Source organism: Eulemur rufifrons, chromosome 29, assembly GCF_041146395.1.
Source record: "Eulemur rufifrons isolate Redbay chromosome 29, OSU_ERuf_1, whole genome shotgun sequence".
Lineage (NCBI taxonomy): Eukaryota > Metazoa > Chordata > Mammalia > Primates > Lemuridae > Eulemur > Eulemur rufifrons.
The window spans coordinates 46,037,451-46,060,511 of record NC_091011.1 but is presented as its reverse complement, the minus strand read 5'-3'; the positions used below and the strand labels follow the sequence as shown (position 1 = coordinate 46,060,511).

The window sequence follows — 23,061 nt, the reverse complement described above, 5'->3', positions numbered from 1 at the left end:
CATTTAAAGTAATTTTAAATATATAATTTTGCATGTGACTTAGTAATGTTGATGACATGATTCTCAGCCTTTGCATGCTCTTTTTGTCTGTCTCTTTAGAAGTGGAGAACTCTATTCCTGGGAAAGATGGGCTTCAAAATAGCAGTTAAACCTTTCCTAGTTCTTGTTTATTCCCTCTGTATTTAAATCTGTGACAGCAGGGAAAATTTCTTCTTTCTTAAGACCTGAATTTACAGTTTCAACTGTAATCCACTTTAATCACCTTTGAATGGGAAAAGGCACTCAAGAAATTGGGCTTTATGAATACATTTATGACAGAATATGCATTTGTCAAGGTGAGACACAATACAAATTTAGCCATGTGTGTCTCTCTTGTACCTAAGATGTTCAAGGATGAATAACATATAAAATATGTTTACTTGAGAGTTCTTTCCTGCCCTTTCTTGAACTGATTTTGCTTGCCTAGAGAGAGCAGCCCTATGTTGTTGTATATGGAGGGTTCGGTAAGAGATCTAACAAATGCCTCATTGGAAAACAATGACTGTGTACAGATAGAGAAAATACAAAAAAAAAAAAAAAAAGGCTAATTTCTTTCCTCTGGGTGAAGTGTATGCTTCACAATTTACAAACATGAATTAATTTTTGTCATTGTAGTTATTGGGTTTTAGTCTATACTGTTTATATGTATTTGGTGACAGGCATGTGTTTCCAGAGGTTTGAAATTGTGAAAGAGGGCACAATGTGTTCTCACATTATGACATTGTCTCATTGACCATTGTAAGTGGCTTACTACTCATGGCTTGTTTTATTTTGTCTAATCGCAGAGGAAAGGAGCCTCTTCTTTTAGGCACACAGAGAAAAATATTCTGATTTTTTGCTCCTTTGTTTTCCATGAAATCCACCCCCCCCCATCCAGTTTGAAATAGTTAAAAAAATGACTAAACCCAGTATATGTGGTTGTAAGACACAGGAAGCTGTTTCCAAGTGAGGCTTGGCTCATTGCTAGGGATGATGAAGAAAATGTCATAAATAGATATTTTTCCAGAATAGTATGAATTCAGTTCAGCCTGAGGACTAAAATTTGAATTTTGAGTGGTCAATAAATACTTGATTGATTGGGTGAGATTCTATCTTTCAAGTATTTTATAGTTTTCCCCTAGGAAGTTTGCTCTTGTATACCTAAAAATATCTAGTCTGTTAGGTTAAAAATATATTGATTTGGACAACCAGGTGCTAGTAATGCCACAAAGATAAGCTTCTTTTCCTTATCTCAAACTTACTTTAAGAACACTTAATGTGTGTGGCAGAATCAGCCTCATTCCTCCATACCCAAAAGAAAGCTTCCTGTTAATTTCTTTGGCTCCCTGAAGCTCACACTCACATTCTCCCAGGAAATCAGGTGCATAGTGGCAGAGCCAGGTCCTTGGACATCTGCTTACAGGATCTATTTAAGGTTCCTAGGCCATTGAGGAGCTGCAAGGCAATACGGGCAGACTTGGCAGTAGCTGGGGGACAGCTTGTGTACTGGGGCTGGCAGAGGGCTGGGCATGTCTACTTCCTATGAAAGTGGAAATATCCAGCAGTGATAATGAATGCGATTGTTAAGAGCAATGAATAGAGTAACAAATTTGTTGGAAAAGTCCAGGTAACAGAGACCTAGGCAGTTAGCCACAAGTCAAGGGTTGACGGCAACCCTGGTGAGCAATCACTTGCAGTATTATGCCCTTGGGAGTTGTTAAAAGCTTTACTCTTTGGCATTCTAGGACAGCCCCTTAGAAGTAAGCAGGGCAGTTTTTGTTATTGTCATTTGATGCATAAAGTTAAATGGCTTCTACAATTTAGTAGCAAACTGATAAAAAGCCTGAATTTAGACTATTTCAGGAAGATAACAGATTTAGCAAGATCTCACGGTGGATGAGAAGCCTCCTTTACATTACCAGCGGGGGGGGGGGGGGGGGCAGGCTAGAGGCATAAGATATGGATACAAGACCCCTAGAAGAGAGATGAGAAAGACTCTATTCAAGAATTTACAATACTTCATAATTTGACTGAGCGTGCTCCCAGGTCAACATGGCTGCTTATTCAAAAAGCGAAGTGCCATTTCCAAGCCTACTTCCTATACACACTAGCTTTCTCAGGGTTTTCTCCCTTAATGGGAAATGGAAAGCCAAAAATTTGACTATTCTTTTTGACTATTCTCTGTAGAGGGATGCTTAGTTAATTGCTTTTACATCTGTTTTAAACTAGGTGGGGGGCAGCTTCTCTAATTAATTATAGTGGGCATGTCCAATTATGGAATTACAGAACGACTGAGCCCATATCTTTAAGGACACACCTGTCTACAGAAATAAATGAAGACAATCAAGAGTACAAAGTGGTATAGAAGAGGGAGACTGGCTTCTGTGCTTGAATTCCATCTCTGAGTGTTCATGGTATGGAGGACACTTGCCTTCACCGAGCCTCAGTTTCCTCAGCTTTAAAATGGGGATAATATCCACCTTTCACTGGGATATTATGGGGATTAAATTAAATGAGACAAATTTTATTTAAATTAGCTGACATTAAAAAATAAAACTCATCAAGCTAAACCCATTTGGTCACATTATTCTGCAGGTGAGTAAGACAGGACTTTGTCTTCGACAACAGATGCCAGGGGTTTAAACAATGGATCATAATGCCTTTTTGGATATAGTCATACTGTAAAAATTATTAACACAGTGGATCCATTAGAAGCCAAATTAAGCTGCTTTCCCATGCCATGCCACTGTCACGCAGGATGCATGCTCTGGGCAGATTTCACGCATGTTTGTCATTGGGCTGGCAGAACTGTCAAATGCCGGTTTTGAAAGATGAGGCTATCTACAGATGCTTGCATAACACAGTTAAGCAGAGAAACAAAAAGGAAAATCTAGCTTGGCCATTCACTGGGAGCTGGATAGCTTCTGTCTGTGCTTCCAGATGCACTTTCCACCCTGCTCTCACTGCCCTGGGCCCACAGAAATGGATCTGTACGTCTTGCTTGCCCTCTGGTTCCCAGTTGAGCTCAGTTAATGGGGACCATCAGCAGAGACTGGGAGAGGAGAGTGAGTGAATGAGGAATATTCATTTCCCCACTTCCTTTTGTGGGGTTGCCGCAAGCTAACTGTGTCCCAAAACAGAAGTCCTGAATTTCTACAGGGCAGCCTTCACTACACCACCTCTCTCTCTTTAGGTTCCTACGTCTTTCTTCCACTTGTCTATTCAGGCCTAGGGGTGGTAATAGGCCTCACTCTTAGTAGCCCCCAGTGTATTGGCCATACATTTGTATTAGGATGAAACACATGGATTCATCAATTTTGCAAAACACAAATGATCAAATATTGGCAATTTCATATTTGATCTAATAAATAATTACATTATTAAACAGTTTTAATCATTTAATGAATGGAATTGTCCATTAAATGAATAAGGAAAAGCTTGTTCAAATTAAGGAAGGCAGATTTGCAAAGGAGATGGCAGAGAAACATTTGTGGATTTTTTGAGATGAAAATACTTAGGGAAAAATGACTATTAAATAATAGAAATTGTGATTATAAATTATTTAAACACTGGGGTGATACATAAAAATTTCTGTAAAGTAAGTGGTTATTTGGTATCAAAGCACCAAAGTGATTTGATTTTTTAAAAATCAATCTGATAGATACGGAAGCCCAGTCAACAAGTTCAGTGTTGTTAATTCCTCACTGATTTGTTATTAGACACAGAACATGGAATGCAGAGGAAAGAACAAACACTAAGAGTAAGGAGATATGGATTTGAGTCCTTGTTCTCCTCTCCCACCAGTTATATGATTTGGGGCAAATCACTTTGCCTTTTTATCGTCAGGTTTCTGCTCTGTAAAATAAGGAGTAGGGAATAAATGACCTCCAAATCCCTTTCAGTTCTGATTTTTGTTAGTTTATAATATCAGGGACTGATATCAATGAACCTGCAAAGCCTCAGAGTGCTTCTCCTCTCCCCTCCTTTGCCAGCTTGTTTGCTTCACCCAGAAGTTGGCCAATGATTTCCAAGGTTGGCAGCACAGGGATATATTCTTTGGCTCCACCTCATACCTACTGAATCTCTAGTATCATGTGGACAGTAGCCAGCTCATATTTACAAAATTTCCCCAATTGATTTTCAAGTATGGCCAGGTATGGAAACCACTGTGAAAAACACTATCTAGGAAATAATGAGAGAAAGTCGAAGGCAATGTTGAGTTATTCTGAACAGCTGTCAGGGAAATTCTGGAGAAGAAATCCAGAATGGTTCTCAGTAATAGAGCTAAATGATTTCAGCTCTCCTGTTCTCTATAATACTCAAATAGAAGGAGGACACCCACCAGATTTGCTTGTTGCAATGGCGCATGTGAGCATGAGTTTCATGGATGTCCTGTTGTCTCCCCAATTTTTGTATTCCCTTATTTCAGTAAAACCTTTTTCACAGCATGCAGACATAGATCATGAGAATATTTATATGGCTCATTAATGTAAGTGCGTAGCTGCTCATAGCTGAGGTGACTGGGTCAAGCCCAGCCTCATACCAGAATGATGAGGGGATCAGTATCTAATCATGAGTGGCACACTGGGGTCATTGGGAAGCGCTACCTTAGTGCCCCTGGTAATGTTCACAAGACATGCTCAGTACATTTACCATAGATGTCATAAATTATCGATTAGTCATAAAAACTCATGATATGTTGTATGATTCTTATTTGCTTATGATTCAATCATTCTAAGCCCTATACTATAGCATGTAACAATTACTTCCAAGAACTACATAGGAATGATACGCCTTGGTTAATGCAAAACTTGACTATAGAAGTAATATGATTACACATGTAAACATCTGCTTAAGTCAAACATCAGCACTCTATTTGCTATTTATGTACCATATCCTTTAAAATAAAAGTAAAAACAAAACCATGCTGTGCTTACCGGGTCTCTTCGCACAAGGTCTCCATTGGGTACTACCTCAACCAGGTGGACGATGATAATGATGGAATTCAGAATGTAAGTGAGAAACATGTTCTTATGCAGGGTTACCCTTTGGCAGCCAAGTTTCCTGGAAGAAAAAGTAACATAAAGCATTAACTAGTGCTGAAATGTTGAAGTACATGGAAAAAAAATTTTGTTAATATTTTTCATGTTTTCTTTAGCAAAAGAAACATATAGAAATAAGTGAGGCAGGCTCCATTTTTCAGTACTACTTTTCTGCCTGATGTTTTAAAACAGCTTTAAAAACAGTTTTCCAGTCACGGCAGCTCATAGTCTTTGGTCCTCAGGGTGACTTCATATGATAACTGAAAGAGCGAGTGATAAAATCATTTTAAATTATAACAAATGTTGTGGAATTAATTAAGAGAAGGGCTCTTAGAAGAGAACCATTAGGGTTTGAAGTGTGCTTCAAATGAGAAGTCTACTGTTCATTGTTGCAACCCGGCAGAAAATATGTGGCTAATAGGGTCACAGAACCAAGGCCGCCAGTGACAAGGTGTCCTTGAGCCATTACATACACAATGTATGTCCTTGAGCCAGTACATACACAGGCTTCAGGTCTCCCATCATCCTTCTCTTCCGTTATTTTTTTTTTTTATCATCTTCTGAGATCTCATATTCCAACTGAAATCGTCATTGTAATTCCTCGTTTCTACACCCTCCTGATGGTTGAGCTCAGACACAGGCAGAGAATTCTAAATAGGCCCAGATTTGATCTCATTATTAGGCACATTGTGGTTTGGATCCGATGAGACCAATCCAAGCGCTGCTGCTTCTAGCCATGGTCATTTCCCATCTTTTGGGTACTAAGTAAGTTGGTGGGGTTTTTATTCCTTTCTCCTCCACTTCCTAAACTTGTACAAATGTGTTGGTGTGAATGTTCACATAGATAAACGTCAGTTTGAATGTCTTACTTTACTTTTTTGATGCAATGGAGAAAGCCTGCATCACAACTATAACAAAACTGGAATGATTATTCTGGACAAATAAAAATCCTGTATTTACCATATTTGATCCAGTCAAAAAAATATTAGTATAAAGCCATTCACCATGCGAAAGCTTAAAACAGCAGCTAATGATGCCAGTGACTTATCACAGTAACTATTCCTAAAAAAATCTTCACAGGATAAAGTTAGAATCCAGGAACTTTGAAAAGGAAATTGTGAGGAAAGATGAAATATGAAAATGGCCTGGGTTTACTGACAGTGCTTTTCTGTATTTCCAACTCAAAGGAAAATGAGTTGTCAATTATCTGTATTAAAAAGCAAATTTAAGTAATAAGGGCATCTGTTAGAGCACGTTTTGATTATCGTAGCTACATATTTCAACTTTTCAGGAAGCATAAACATTAGTAAATAGTTAATAAATAATATTTTTAAAATCTCAACATGTTGAGCATGGATAAAATGCAGAGTTTATATCCAGGAGGCAGCCTTTGCTAAAGATGGGGTTCAGAGAAGAGCTTTCACACACACACACATACTACTATGGGTTACTTTATTTAGCAGTATAGAAGCCTTTTAAATAAGCCAAATCTAATCGGTTTTATATTAGCATTAAAGGCGGGCTTCAAGTTTAAATTTAAATTAAAAGAAAAAATTATTTATGTAAAACATTCCCATTTATACTGCATAAAGTCTTCTACCTTGTGACTGCTGCAGTTGGCAGCGTTAAACCTGTGACCTGCTACTTTCAATGCAGTCACAATAGCATTTTTTTAATTCTTCTCATTGGGGGATAAAAATATCTATGGTCTCATTATTGGATTCAGCCTTGCTTAGACCAATGATAATTGACATTATCCAGAACTAAGGAGTACGAATGAATGTATCATACAGCACTGCTATTCTCATGCCTGCTTTTCTTTTGATTGGTAAGAGTTTAATAATCTGCTGTGTACAACATTAGCTTAAAGGACTTCATTAACTTCATTCTCCTGTGCAAACAAAACCACCCTAGAAAATATACTTTCCCCATCTCCAGCTTACCCTCTGGCCCTTGTATCCCTGTCTTATTTTTCTGCTTAACACTCATCACCTTGTTTATTGCCTGTTATTTTCTCCTTTCCTCCCACTACAATGAAAGTGCTAAAGGAATTTATTTTATGCACCTAGAACAATGCCTGACACATCACAGGGTTTAATACTCATTTCGAATTTAAAAATATATGTAAGAAAAATTTTCTTTTTTGAGCTGCGATCACTAAGAAATTTTACAGTCCATCAAAGAATTACATTAAATGCTAGATGATTTCATAGTTTATACTTTGCATCATACTGATAATTTGCCAAATTCTTAGTTATTAACTAATGAATATTGAACACTACCCTGTTTTCAACACTAGCTAAAATATATATACAGTACTGTATACATACATATATAAAACATGTATACATTTCTCACTGGGCACATAGAGAAAATGGTGATTTAAAACTAAATAAACTGTTAGCCTCCAAAGGAGAAATTTGACTAACATGACTTTCTGTTTTTTAAAAGTTTCGATATAATTTTTGTTCATTGAGTCTTAAAAATTTTATTACACTTACTTGATGACATTTACAGTCACCTTCTTGAAGTGAGTTAAAGGTACTTCAAACTTATCAAAATTCATTCAATAATCCAACACACATTATTGCGCAATCACTATGATCCAGACCTTCTGGTAGATGCCGGGAATATATTGGAAGACAAACAGACAGCTTCTGCCTTCAGGGACTTTATACACTATGTAATTGTTTATTTACTCTTATTGTAATAACTGCAATGGGACTTAACATAAAAGGATTAACTGAATTTAACATAAAAATTATAAATACAAATATCCTGTTGCTTAAATGAACATGAGAGAAGCTGACATTTTCCTGTCAGATTTGAAATGTCTTCAGTAGAAATTTTTAAACCTGAGATTAGCTATCCTTTTCCCCTTGATTAAAAAAACAGGCATTTGGATGAACAGAACATTGCTTTTTATTTGAGTGACGGGAAACCATAAGTACTATAGATTCTTCAATAGCGGGAGGATAAAACAACATAGTCTGCTTCTGCCTAGGCCCAACCAAGGTATCATTCAAATATGAGGAAGAGAATGATTTCCTTGAGTATGAATCTCAAGATGTCATCTTTTAAGGCTAAAACAAAAAGTCATTTTCTTGGTTGTGGTTTATCTGGTATAAATCTTTCACATTAAAGAATTTGTTTCAAATTATTAGTACCCTACATCTGTATGAATGCATACTTTTTGGGAGCTTGTAGTTGTATGAGAAGGCATTTGATATTTGCTTTGAGTTTTGTAGATGGTGTAAATCAGTTTGATATATCACAGAGTGAGAAAAAGGAGTATTCACTCTTATATAAGACAGTATAATTATAGTCACATTCAAAGCAAATAAGAAGAGTAGCAAATAATGACACAAGTAAAAGTTGTTATAAATTTACTGGTTCATGGGATAATATAAATTAGTAAGCATTTTTGTAATTGGTACAAGCTAAAGTTATATCTTCCAGTGCATCTTTAAGTTTTCCTTTATCTAAGTAGCATACACTGTTCAAGACAGACATGAGAACTGAGGGGAAGAGAGGGAATGAAGTAAAATTGATCGCATTAAAACTTCTAGCAAAATTCAAAACACAATATATTATATATCTTTCCTGTTTGACAGGGGACTTTATACCTTTGGATTTAGCACAAAATCCTTATCTGTAAGAAATTCCCCTTCAATCAAAAGTCTTGCTTATCTCCTATTATTACTGCTTTCTGTATAGGTGAACAGTATGCCATGATATGACCAACAGTTATCTTTGGTGTCTGTCATGTCATGTCAGTGGTGAGTTGGAAGAAAAAAGGCCATCTTTCATACAATTGATTGAGTGGTTTCCCTGGAGGAACAGAAAGGCAGCCAGAGATGTATAATGGTGGATACTACACAAGGTAAAGATTCATGTATCCATCCAATATGTAGACGTAACATAGAATAATAGGGAATACTGAGTAAGTAGCAGAGGAATCAGCATTCCTTTTGGATTCCCCAGTGTAAGCCTCCTTTCTTGACCTCCACAATCACCTATGTATACTTTTTGTCAATGTGGCCAACATAATGTGATGCAATGTACACAATATAATGATGCAATGAAGACACTCCCTGTCTTCCAACATATATTTCAATTAACTTTCAGGCAAGAGTAATGAATACTTAATATATTCAACAATCAGAAAGGCATGGGCACTAATCAGTCAAAATAAAAGTTAGTGAATATTCTGTTGTGTTTTCTTGATAGAATATAGTGAGATATTTAAGTATTTAGGATTGCTCCATAGAAATGTAAATTAATAAATTGTAAGTGGAACTTATAGGATAAATGAATTTATTGCAAACTTTCTGAAAATGATCAAGAACCAAACTCAAATAAATGTCTACTTATGCGACTTTCCCAAACAAGTCTTCCCTTGGGTATCTTCATTTTAGCTCTCTTGTTGACATTTACTATTGGCATCTAGTAGTGAGAGAGCTTGCTGAACTAATTTGATGTTTATATTTAATTTCTCTCCATATTATTATTGCTCCTAACTATTTTTTCTGGAAAAGTTCTAAACCAAATACTATCCTAATAAGGCTGTCTTCTATCTTTAACTGGTGGACCAGAAATGACTAGCATATCATCCTGAATATTATCTAAATTTTTGTGCAATCAAGATCTTTACTGTTGTTTTTTCTATTAGTTAAATCTTGGAAACCTTTTTTTTTTCTAGGCTTTCTCTTTCTATAGGAAGAAGTCATAGAAGATCAATTTTCTTCTTTTACAATAAAAACTTTATATACAGTTCTACATTAATTTTCCAAAGCATAAGAGCATGATTCTCACTTGTTTTAGGGTTAAATAGCCCTGTCTTTTGTCTTCCTCTGTATGCTCAAAATAAAATTACATTAAGATTACAGGCATGCTTTAATAAACTTATTCTGAGTAATATCCCACATTGTTAGCAAAGTATTGGTAGTTTCATAGCCTCCTGTAAATTCAGTAACTTTAAATTCCTCTGCAAGCTTCCTGAGCCTGCTGGTTTGAGGAGGTCACCTACAGGGTTTCTCCTTTTTATAGAACCTGTAAGGTCCATTTGAGGAATTCTTCGGGCTTTAGAGTGAGCTTTCAACGGGATGATTATGAATGGGACATCAGTTCTCAGAAGTGCAGCTGGGCAACTTCATATTTTGGTTTCATGAAAGTTTTATAAAATTGACTGTTTGGAGTTTGAAAAATAACTCAACCCTGGGAATATAGAATTAAGCAAGGGAGTGATGTTAATTTTTGCTCAGGCTTCACACAGATGATGCCATTACGTGGATAAATTATGAAACTTTCTATTGTAATGTGTGGTAAATATCTTAAAAGTGATGTTGAATGTTTGAAGAAAACTTCAGGGAAAATTTTGCTAATTAAAAGATAAAATCCAGTGATAGATCGGTATTACTTTCTACTCTCATCATCATTTTTAATATTTCTGAAATCCAAATATTAAAAAAAACACTGAAGACTCAGAAACAGACTTCAATTTTAAGAAAACAGATGTTGTTGATATTTTAGTTTGGGTAAGTTTAAGATGTGACTAGGAACAGGTATAAAAATCATACATGACTTCCTTTGGGTTTGAGTATTTGGCACCTCAGCCTACGTGTTTTCCATATCTCATTTGTCTTCTGTGTCAGCTCTGGAGAACCAGCTATTTCGGTTTATGTCTTCTCATTATTAGATTCAGATTAGAAATCAATAAGACTCGTTTTTCTTCCCCAGATTTAAGTTGCAGTTTGGTGGGTTCTTGGAGTTGAGAGATAGTAGGACAAAGTCGGGTGCTTTTAGATAAGCTGCCCCCACATTCTCTCAAGGGTTTGATCAGCATCATTTTGCTCTGGGACTAACTGGAGTAGAAAAATATTTTACTTCACCCACACTTTTGCACACCCATCTTTGGTGGCTTACTGAAGAAATGAGAGTTGGAAGAACATTCTTATTTTTTTACTGATTTGGCTCCCACATCTCATCCCTTATTTAAGGGACTAGAGAAATAAGGAACTAAGAAATATCCCTTTGATGGTTTTTAACCTTTAAAGTCCTGACTACAATTAGTTGTATGATTACAAATTTGGGGGAGTTTTCTTTTAATTTTTTATGATTATATTTTTAAAAACTTTAAAAGTTAAACTTTTAGTGACAGACTTTTTAATCAAAATTGTATGAGAGCCATGATGTTGTATTTATTCACCATGGTGAAGTGCAGTTGAGAAATGAACAGACACATTCCAAGATTAATCATGTTACGTGATTACTCTGCTGCATCCTGATCATTATAATTCAAAATACTCTTCTAATTCTAGTAATTAATATCTCATGTCATGTTGCTTTGCTTCTCAGTCTTTTTTCCTGTTAAACCGTTTATGGAAGGAGCTTATTTTCTGTTTACTTATGTTACCATTTGCTATTCAGTTAAAAACACTGCGATTCATTTATATTGCTTATTCAAGATAAGACTCTTAAACTAAGATATAGACAAAGATTAAAAAATTATCAAGGAAAAAATAATAGTAGTTGTGCTAAGGATGTGTTTATAGGTGATTATTCTCCCCTCGTTTTTTCTTTAGTACTACCATGGTAATATTTTAACAAAAATCAAATTAAGATTCTGTTATTCTGTTTTTTAAATTTATTTTTTATTGAGGTAAAGTACACATATATAATTTACCATCTTTACCATTTTTAAACATACAGTTCAGTGGCAATAAATATATTTATATTCTTTTTTTCCTCTTCATTCTATATATGAACCATTGTCTATTTAATTACATATCACATCTTTTAAGTGTGGAGGATTATTTGTCATCTGAGCTTACAAAAGATCTTTTCTTTATCATTTGTGTAATACCACCATGAACATTATTACTACCAAAATAATAATTATGATAATAGCAATAACAATATCAAACACTTATATTTTACTTATTATGTGTCAGACATTAAATCAATGTACTTTACATGTATTATTTCATTTCTATTTAATTTTCTATTTAATTTATTTCAGTTTCTAACATATTTACTGAGTTGTGGTGCATTTATAAAGAATACACATACGGCTTACTCTAAAATAATAATAATATTAATAATTTTCTGAAGTATATTTGGGAATATACTCCAGAAATCCAGTTTAGGGCTATGTTATGAGTGCTTTATTTTCACTAACACTTGCTGTGATGAAGGTATATATATAACAGTTTCTAATTTAAATGTAGAATTATCTGTAAAGATCCTATTTTACAATCATCTAAAGATGACACGATACTTTAAAGTATTCAAGCTGTTTCTTGTATATTTTCTAATATTTTGTTTTCTAGTATAGTTGTGTACCATAAAACTGAAAGACAAGCATCATTTAAATTAGGTTTTTCAGGAACATGCTCTGATGTGATTGTTTATTCCTTATTCTTACATATGCTAACAAGTCTCCAAAATTTATTCTTTTAGCCACATAATGGAGAATAGAGTACCAACATTTTTTTCTAGTCAATCTCATTCTCCCTAACAAAATATAGAAAATCCAAATTATAGGAGAAGCACAGTATAAAAGTACAAGTGGATAGAAATACCATGTTAATACAGAAGTTAGAATTCTCATGAAAGGGTAATTTAGTGCCTCATACCTTTGATTTAAAGAAATGACAGCAAATTTAGGAAATATCTCAATACAACCATATGTCACAGTCTCACATACATTATGAAATCATTCTTGAAAATAACAGAATCAACATTTTAAAACATCCATTATTATGAAATCAGTATCTATATCAGCTTAATCATTTTGCCATAGATAATGCAATCAAGCGTATAGACACAGCCTCAGAATAGAAACCCTCACTGCAATTTTATTTCTCACAGTGTCTTAGAAGATAATTGCAGTTAACATGGCTAAGTTTGTAAGGGCAAAGAATTGACATAGGACAACGGGCCATCTTCTTCCAGAGATTCTCCTTAATTTTAGTTGAGTAAGTCAAGGGCAGAAGAGAGACTCAGGACTTACCTTTCTTCCCTGGTTAACCACTATCATGGCTTCACCAGCCCCTCTCCTCTTCTAGCAAAATCCATTTGTGATTTAGCTCATAATTAGGCAGGGTGCATTTGAACTTGTGGCTATGGCCTCCAAATATTAGAGTGTGGATAAAAGAAGTTGGAGGATCCTCTCCTCAATACTTAATGGAACACTATCCGTGGTAATGGTAAATGAAACATTTACCATATTCCCAGTGTATTTATGGGCTCACAGGACTGTCTTATTTTTGGAAGAAGGTATATTGGCTTTGAAAATGATATAAATCCATCCTGTTCTCCTCAAAAATAGGGTTAAAAAGCATATTTTAGCTCATTTCATTTTTCTTGCTACTTCATGACTCCTAATGTTGCATGTTTTTTGTAACTTGTAGAATTTCCACCCTCACTCTTACAGAATTTACCATTTATTTCAGTAACTTAAAGGAGAAAATGAAAAGCAGATGTTGTAAATGTACTTACTTGAAATACATGAAAATCCCCAGGGCAACCACCAAGGTGATAAGCGACAAAGAATGACCCACCAACGCCAAATAGTACAGAATGTACGCATTCTGGAACAAAAGAAAAGTTAAAAAAACAAATGAATGATTATAGAAGAGAGAAAATAGTTTCTATTTCTAAACATAAGCATAAATCAACAAAAGTTTTCCTATTTTAAAAAATCTGCTAAAATTATAACAAATATTTCAGAGAATGAAAATTTTTTATCTTTGCTCATTTTATGAAAATAAATTGACCTATTGACCTATTTTCAAAGAATTAGATTCCTTGAGGTGAATTAAATCTCATTCAAAAACATAATTCTGAAGTAGTTTTAAATGTGTTAAAAATTATCTCTAGGCCCAGTAAGCAATCCAGGATGGTTTTAACATCCCTCTTCCCCCTCCCCTCCTTAAAAAATGTTTCTAAGCAGAGATCATATTCAAAGTATTTAACAGCCAGTAAGATGCTGGTACTAACCAATAACCCCTGAAAATAATCTGAACAGCCATATCTGGATCAATGGGCTGAGGAGCCCTGCTTTAGGGTTCCGTCAATGCCTGATAGTAAAACTAAGGTCATAGTCAAAACAGAGGAGGCAACTGTTAGCTTGGGAGTTGTAACTCTTCCAGGAAAATGGAGATGTTAGAGAGTCCCTTGAAACGTTGCCCAATTTCTGGAATCCCATCATCTGCTCTACGGACACTATTCCCTTTGGCATAAATGGCCTGATTCCATAGGCTAAAGGAATGCCCATTGACACTGAGTGCCAACCAAGAAGTGAAATGTCATTTTCTCTAATGTCACTTTGTAGAGTCCCGAGAATTTACAAGTCATCATCTGGTTTCTTTCCATAAAATCCGTTGGCTTCTTGGTAGCAGATATTTTATAGTCATGCATCCATTTCCATGTACAAATAATGACATCCTCACCCGATACTGAAGTGCAAAACAGAACCTACCTGCAGTTTCTCAGGAGTGAAAGCGTTGCACAGGGTGTAGTTGGACCAGGACTCATTTGTCTCAGGATGTACAAACCACTCACCATTTTCATCACAGTATCTTGTAACCGTTTCTGTTAATGAACAACAGTTATTTCATTAATATCTTAAAATCCTAATAAATTTAAAGCTTAAAAGCCATTCCCACATGTTAATGACTTTATAGAACTTGAATGTGAATATAAGTCAATAGGGACTACTGTGAATCATGTATTTACATGAGGAATTTTAATATGTGTCATCACAGTTTATCTTCAGCAGAGCTCTGTGAAGCAGGCGTTACCATCTCTATTTTACAAAAAGGAAGCGGATAGTAAGAGGGGATATGGAACTTGAGAAGCCACTAGGGTTGAGCCAGGATTTAAATCCGAAGACTTGGGTTTGTGTCAGACTCCAAAGTGCTACCTATGCTCTACCTCATATTTTTTAAACAGACATTAAACCGTTGATTACAGATGAAAGCTACGTGAGAAGAACAAGACTATACCTTTCTTCGTTTACATGCAATATTTTCTATTAGGTTGACTGTGTGAAAATGTAGCTTTTGTGGATCAAATGGTTGAATATTCCCAATGTCAAATGTTTAAATCTAATAGAACAAAGAAGTCCAAAGCCAATCTTTTTTGGCCTCTCAAAAAGATTTCATTTGGATCATCTCTATTCATCACACAGAAAATATGTTGGTATTCATAGCTTTAGCCTCTGCTATTTACTTCTTTAAACATCTCTTAGATGCCAGTGAAGTTGCTGACTCAGCTGAATTGACATATTAAAGATCTGCACCTTTGCTAAGTGGCCAGACACTGTGCTAAGCACTTTGCAGAATTACCGCCTTTAACATTAATTATGACCCTTTGAGGTGGATATTACTCTTCCCACTTTACATATAAGGAAACTGAGGCTCAGAGAAGTTAAGGAAATTTCACTTCCACAGAGAGCAAGTAGTCAATCCAGGAATCAAACTCAGGTCTACTTAATCCCAAAGCTCCTGCAGGGCTAGTAACCATGGTATTAAGCCTCTTATTCCTGTGGTAATGTGCTTAGTGGTCAGAGGAAAATGCAACGGCCAAGCTCTAGTGGTAAGACGCAGGTGCAGGTGAGAAAATGAGATGATGGAAATGGCACCTGGAAGGTGGCTTTGGCACAGAAATAAAAGAAAATGCTGGCTTGGCCAACCTTTTTTTTGGGATTGATGCTTAGCAAAGAGGAGGAAAAAGCCTAGCATCTCACCATCCCTCCAACAAGCATCTCAGTGATTCTGGGGTTGCTTACTGAGCTTAAGAGTTCTGCTTACACTAAAAGTTTTCTGTAGGAAAAGAACAAGAAGACTTTCACTGGGTCCTGAGAAAGAACCTTCCCAGGTGCTTGCTTTCTCGTGCCTAGTGGTTTCCACCATGATTATTTTTTTCAATTATTTTTGTGTGATATTCAGTGCTGGTACTGAGCCTTAGGGTTTTTTGAATTTTAATTATTTTTGGCAGTGTCCATGTGTCTGCACCAAGTAACATTCCGAACCTAATAGAAACAATAAATTCCCATAAGAATGACTTATAATCTCTTTGCTGAAATTCCCACCAAAATATTATAACAACTATGATCATTAAAAGAATAACATTTGATAACTTACTATGTGCCAGACCCTGCATCAAGTGCTCGCTCTTAAAAATATACAATAAAACTTTTTTTTGTCCTATATTTTGCTTAATCATCAATTGAGTATATATCTGAGCTTCTGGGTCAAGTGCATGAGGCTGGGAAAAACAAATTTAACCATCACAATAATAAATACTGGGGTGAGGGATAAGCAAAAGTAGTCAGAAAGATGAGATAATATTTATCAAGATATTAGTGCCAGCAGGCTAAATACATTTTAAAACCAGTATATTGTTAGCAAATAACTGAAATGATACTTGAGTAGCATTAAAATTCACTTTATTATTATGAGACTAGTCTACAATATTTTAATTTGGTACTGGGACTCCAGAAGGTAAAATCCCACAAATGTTCAAGGTTATCTACAGTCCATTCCACTGACCTAAAGAATTATAAATAATGTTGTTGGCTACAATGTAGTACTTAAATTATAACCTCCTAATTGGCTAAGCAAGTGGAAGAAAAAATTACACTGAATTAAATAAAATAGAAATAATGAGCAAGTAAACATCAAAATGAATGTATTTGCCAAATTTAATCTGAGTTATTCAGATAGTCTCTAGTGCTCCAAAGCACTTCTGCAATGTGTTTATTGCCTCAGAGATTAAATAAGAACCCTAGATTGGTATAATATGAAAAGAAATTCTCCCAGTATATTTGGAATGCTCATGAAATTTTGATTTTTGATAATTTTTTAGGGAAAACATTTGTGTTGAAAGACAAAGAGTTGTACTTATGGATAACACTTTTATATATATAGCTATTTTCCCTTTTAGCACAGAGATGTAGAAGTTAGTATCGTGTATTAGTATTTGGAGGACACTGCCATTGTTTTAATGGGTAAAGAAACAACTTATGATAAAAAAAATTAGCTGAAATGTCACTGAGATTTGATAATACTTAAAATAATTTTCCATCAGTACTTTTAGCTCTTGTTAAGAGCTAAAAATCCTTTTATCAGTTTTTAGGTGAAATTCATCATTTTTCATTGTGTGCCTGAAACAGATATTACTGAATTAAACACGTGATTTAAAGTACAAGTTACATATTTGTTTGTATGCTTACTCCAACAATTATTTCAATTATTTAAGATGGATAAAAAACTTTTTTTTCAAGCTAAAGATGTTTTTAAGCAATCTGTTAGAATCATAGCTACTTTATGTAAATATGTTGCAAAGTTTAATAGAAAAATTTAAAATGAAATTTACTGAGATAGCCATTGGACAAAACTTATTTAAAGTTTCACTATTGAACACAAACAATGTTTGGAAAAATGTTATCACTAATAAGCCCAGAAAAATTGACGTTGAAAATTTGTCAGTGATTTTCCTAATGCTATTTGTCAATGATGACCATACCAAGCTTACTTGCAATTTTAAAAAAGTGGTTTGTAATGACAACATTTTGCCTTTATTTGATTGTCAGAAAGCTGTTTCCTAAAAATCAAAATGCAAATAATTTGGTTTTACCAAAGTTGTGCAGCCATGTATGGGGAAATATACAGGGTGCAGAAGGAAAGGTATTCCTCCTGAAGAAGCCCATTCCACTTATGGATAAGACTAGAGAAAATCGGATTTTTTGTCTTATTTTATCTGAAGTCTGGATGTAGACATTTCTTGGTTTTAACTGTTGCAGCCATCAAGAGTTTGTCAACTTTCACCTGACAAGTCTTTCAATATTTGGAAACAGGATTATGTTTACTGAGTCTTCCCTTTCCAAACTGAACATCCCCAGTGATTTGCTCCACAGGATTTGTTGTCCCTTCATAGCCCAGAGACTCTCTCCATGTGCTTTGATATTGATATTGTTCTCTAAAATACACTAGGTATGGACACAGCTGGGGAAAATACAGTGTGCTTCTCTCACTCTAGATTCACATGGAGGAATTTTGTAGATTTTCAGGTTTTATTACTAGAGATTCAAATTCTATTGATCTGGAGAGGGGTCAGGCATCAGCATTTTTAAAAAGCTCACCAATTCCAAAGGGTATTAAGGTTGAGAATCACTGTCTTAAACCATATTTGGACCATCCTGGCTCTGTGCCATTAACATTGATTGTTTGACTCCAAGTGCAGGGCTGTAAATGCTTCCTTGTTAAGTCTTGCTTTTTACACTCTAGCATATTCCTTCACACTGTCAGCCTCTTTTGAATCCAATTATAAAGTTCTTCACTCTTCCACTACCTGTTTTTCACCAAGCCCTTTTTTCCGAAACAGAGCCTCTGACATTTCATTAATGTGTTTTGTGCATCATTAAGATGTAGCGTTAGGTCAATAACAAAATCCTAAAGAATTTAAGTTTGTCAAATATAGACATTTTTAAGATGTGCTTTTAAAGTGGATTTGTCCCCCAGCTGAGAGGCTTCTATCTAAAAACCAGGCTGAAAAGATGGATCAATGCCTGAAAATCTGTTTTGCTGATCAAAACCATGCCTTTTAGTCAATATTTCTAGCCACTTTGGCAAGAACCCACTGCTACTTTGGAACTGGCCTACTAGCCTCAATTGCAGAGCAGCTCTTCATGCCAATCAAGTTACCTCTAATGCAGTTGTCAAATCAAGATTAATGAAGCATCATTTAGTGGGAAGAGTCAATAAAGGCCTAAAGGATTATCATCACATAGCATTTAGTGAGAGTTTCCAGGAATGTAGCTCTGAGTTAAGGCACTGCACAAAGCTCTATCTTTCTTTACATCCCCACTTTTCCATCAAAATGAGAATTCCCAGAAGTAGAGGGCCTGCACTGGTTTGAAAAGAGCCCCGCTGTAATCCCAATTCCATTACATCTGCCTCACTGGGGTAGAATTTTAGTTTCAGGGAGAAATGAGATCTTACCCTTGAAGGAGGCACGAAAAGGCTCTTCCAGGCATTGTCACAGGGCTAGACTCATTTCTCTGCTCTAACTGGAATTCTAAAGCCACTTACACAACCTTTGCAGGCCCAGGTTTACTTTACTCTTGGAAGCAAATCTCACCCCTTACCAGGGACTTTCATGCTGTGTCTATAGCTGATCACATTTAGTTGCAGCATCTGGGCTTCCTTTATAACTAAGATTTATACCTCCTTTTCAGTATCTTAATCCTCGATTTATTTCAATGGGACAGATTTTCTAACAGAATTTTTCTGGCCCTGCCACCCACAGTTCCTGGGGCTGGGCTTCCACTACCTTTTACTCCTCTGGGAGCCACCTTCCTCTGTTCCCTGCATCAGTCTCATCGAATACTGTGTGCTGCCTCCCCCTTACACAGGTGCTTAATGCAGTTGGTTGAGCTCCCTGGTACTGGTTATCTTCTTATCTAGACTTTCTTCATTGTTTATTATAGTTTCATCTTGGCTGCAGAGCTTTAAAAAATCCTGGTGTCCAGGCTGTACTCCAAACCAATTAAATCAGAATCTCTGGGGTGGTAACAGACATCTGGATTTTTTTTTTTTAAAGTTCCCTAGCTTCTCAGCCAAATTGAGACTCATTCACTTATTACTGGCACCTACACAATCCCATTCTCCATACGTCTGCCTAGTCTCTGGATTGAGGCTGTATACATTCCTCTGCATTGCTCCTGATCAGTGACATGGGACATCTCAAATTCCAGATCTCCAACCTGTTTTGATACCTGACAATCCTAAAATACATAACTTCAGCCCCCTGTTTTCTTACTCCACTTGAAAGCTGATACTGCTGGACCTTTCTCCTACTTGAGCATCCCAGCCCAACTTCTAACCAGACAGACCAGTGTGACAAAATTGGGGCCTGAAGAAATAGCATGTCCTTCCTTGAAACTTCCTAAGTCTTTCAACTTGCACAAATTTGTATGGAGATTGAAAAATACTATTTCTGAAATAATTTTCTAAACTGTGGACTTAATTAGACAGAAAGGGTTAGGTAGGGGCTTAGGAGAGTTTGGATCACTTGCAGTTTTGTGTCAAATAAGAGAAGTATAAAATGGGATGATATGTATAAAAATATTTTGAAAAGCAAAAAGTGATATTTAATGAAAAGCATTCCTATGTACCTTTTATAGCTAAAGTGAATTTGGTGCCATTTACTTAACAGACATTTGTCGATCACTCTTGTGCTGGATGCAGAACTGGGTGTTGGCATGATAGATTATCATAGTATTAGTCACACTTCATAAGCACATTTTAATAATATGCTTTTGGAACAGAAATCTGTTGTCTAGAGTTACCACCTTCTGATTTATTTTCCCTTACACATGATAGTTTTATATAATTTTCAAGGTTATATAAAATTTCTATTGTGCATGTTACACCCAGCCCTGTATATGCACGTCAACAAATGTGAGACAACTGACAATTAAAAAGAACCCCACATACAAATAAAACTATTCAAAGAGTTTGAAAAAAACTGATTTTATAAACCAGAATTTAACACCAACATGCACCAATGACCGGAAAGATGAGTTAAAAAATAAAGACAACTTGCAATATTTGTATAACTGAACAATATTTCAATTAAGGAAACTTGAGCATGTGTTAAACATGCAGTATTTGGTAGGTACATTTTATATCTGATTTTCTTTTTAGAACCCTGAAAACTCTAGAAGCTTCATAGCAAAAATATGAAATGAAAATACTCTACCCTCTGGATCAAAGTCTGGAAAAAAACCTGGGCAGAACTGAGAGGCCGTTTCTCCAGCCGGTGTGTCATCCCAGCACATCCATCCATCCCAGGTGCGGTTGCAGTATGGACCTGGCCATTTAGAAAGAAATTAATTTTGAAGCTATGTGGGCTTAAAGAGGAGATCGACCCCACAACAATCTTACATGTAGCTGAACCTATTACTCCAATCATGATCATCTACATTTCAAATGAGACAAAGTCATTTATTTTGGAAGTAAAGTTTCAAATAGCCTTGGCATATCTGTGACCTGATTATCTCATTGGATGACAGGCAGGGTTCTAACCTTACTTTGTAAGAGGTTCCAAAATTGAGCTTATCAAAAAGCAAGTAGCCCCAAAGATTGTTCTCTATTTGTTTAATTATGAGTGAGAACATGAATCTGAGGTACAGGTTGGTTGTTAATCAAAAGGGGGGTTTTGAGGTGGTTAGATAAGTTTTTACTTTCTGAAACTTTATTCTTCTTTAAAATAGCCAATGAGGAAGTAGGATTTAGACTCGTAGGTCTTGCAGTTCCTGTAAGATATGTTAAATTTTTCCACCATTATCAGCATAAGGATTTGAAGAGCAATTCTGTAAAAGGGCATTACTTGAAAAAAAATCATGACACAGATTAATTCCTCAAAATCTTGAGATAAATTTTAAGGACAGGTACATTCTCAAAGAATAAATTTTGCAAAGATTATCAGCATGCTGCTCCTAATCAATTTTTTCTTTAAGTTATTTATTTATTTATTTGTAGACAATGAAGTCTCTAGGAATTGACAAGAAGGAACTGAATTTTCTGCAGTTTGTTCTTGGCAGTATGATTTTTACAACTAAATGCTTTATTTGGGAGTCCAAATTAGACAATTGGGGAGTTTAGACAATTAAGATACAATTGAAAGTTGTCAAAAACTGTGGAATCCTGAGCAGGATTGAATAGTGCACAGAAAATTAAGTATCTCTTATTCTGAGAATTTCCACTTGGATATGAAAATATCAAAACAACAGCAGCAGCAGCGCCAACAACAACAAAATAAAGGTATTAACTTTACCTACCACTAGTGGAATTTACATTTTAGTAGGATTTTCTCCATTTGTTCTTCAAAAAATACATATCATATGTTTGGAATCTTTTTTCCAAAAGTTTTCCTTTAAAATATTTTCAGAAATGTTGCAAAGGAACTCTTGGGAAAGTTCACGCAATTTCACCTTGGATAAAAGATTGCCTTTAAAAATCAGAATGGCTTTGGAACATATGGATCCTACTAACCATGAACCTTCAAAAGGGTGACCTTAGTTAGTTCTATTGTTAATCCAAGGGTGATGCAATTGTTCAAAATTCCTTTGGGGGATGCATTTGCAGCCAGTTAATAAAAAACAGTCCTATTACTGTAGAATTACACTGTGTTACTGACTAAAATAATGCTGTTTGATCACTTTAGGTATTCATCAATATTGGTTCCAAGTGGTTTATCGCTGTTTTCAAAAATTAAATATACCCTTAAACAGGAATATTTACCTCTATAAAGTTATTCAAAAGAACGAGTCTCAGGCTTTTAAAGGAAGTTCTCAAAAAAAAATTTTTTTTATATAATAACCATAGCACCCGAGTTCCACATCCTAAGGTGACTAATACAGTAGTGTAAGAAACTTCACTTGGTCTCTGAAAATATCAGTTTTTTGTTTTTATTGTTCAATTTGCTTCAAAGAAATGGCTTCTCCTTTGGTCAGAGTTGCATCTAATGCCTATTTAGTTCTTGAGAACCACCGAAACTACTGCAGATAGAAGAATAATGTGTGTCTGCCTTTGAGTTGACTTAATTTTTTTGTGTAAAAGAAAATGCTAAAAATAAGAACTACAAATTAAAACTTGATTTGAAAGCAAAGCATGTGTAGGAACAGTATATTTAACCATTTGTTTTTAACTACCAAGTAGGGTTGCCGTAGAAAGTATAAGGTTGTACAAGATCTTATTGAGTTTTTTCAAATGTTTTAGGAGAGAGGGAAGAGAATTTAAACAAATGTTGCAACACTTAGCCATCACATCTTCCCTTTTGTTTTCCTCTGGGACCTCTACAGCTAATAGAATATGCTTAACCTTGAAAATATTTGGGCAGTCCCATAGAACATTCTAGAAAAGATAACAGATTAAAGTCTGTGTAAGAAATATAGTTTTCTTTTCTTTTCTTCTTCTTCTTCTTTTTT

The 23,061-nt window shown here is 35.3% G+C and overlaps 1 protein-coding gene across 1 annotated transcript in view; it reads right to left on the bottom strand.

The window, feature by feature from the left end:
- CALCR (calcitonin receptor) overlaps nucleotides 1-23,061 on the bottom strand; it is a 53,300-nt gene that overhangs the window by 21,925 nt on the left and 8,314 nt on the right. The window contains exons 3-6 of the mRNA XM_069462098.1: nucleotides 20,832-20,942; nucleotides 14,545-14,657; nucleotides 13,563-13,654; nucleotides 4,956-5,082 (exon numbers count right to left, since the gene is read on the bottom strand). Coding sequence (XP_069318199.1) covers nucleotides 4,956-5,082; nucleotides 13,563-13,654; nucleotides 14,545-14,657; nucleotides 20,832-20,942 — 443 coding nt within the window. The remainder of the gene's footprint in view (nucleotides 1-4,955; nucleotides 5,083-13,562; nucleotides 13,655-14,544; nucleotides 14,658-20,831; nucleotides 20,943-23,061) is intronic.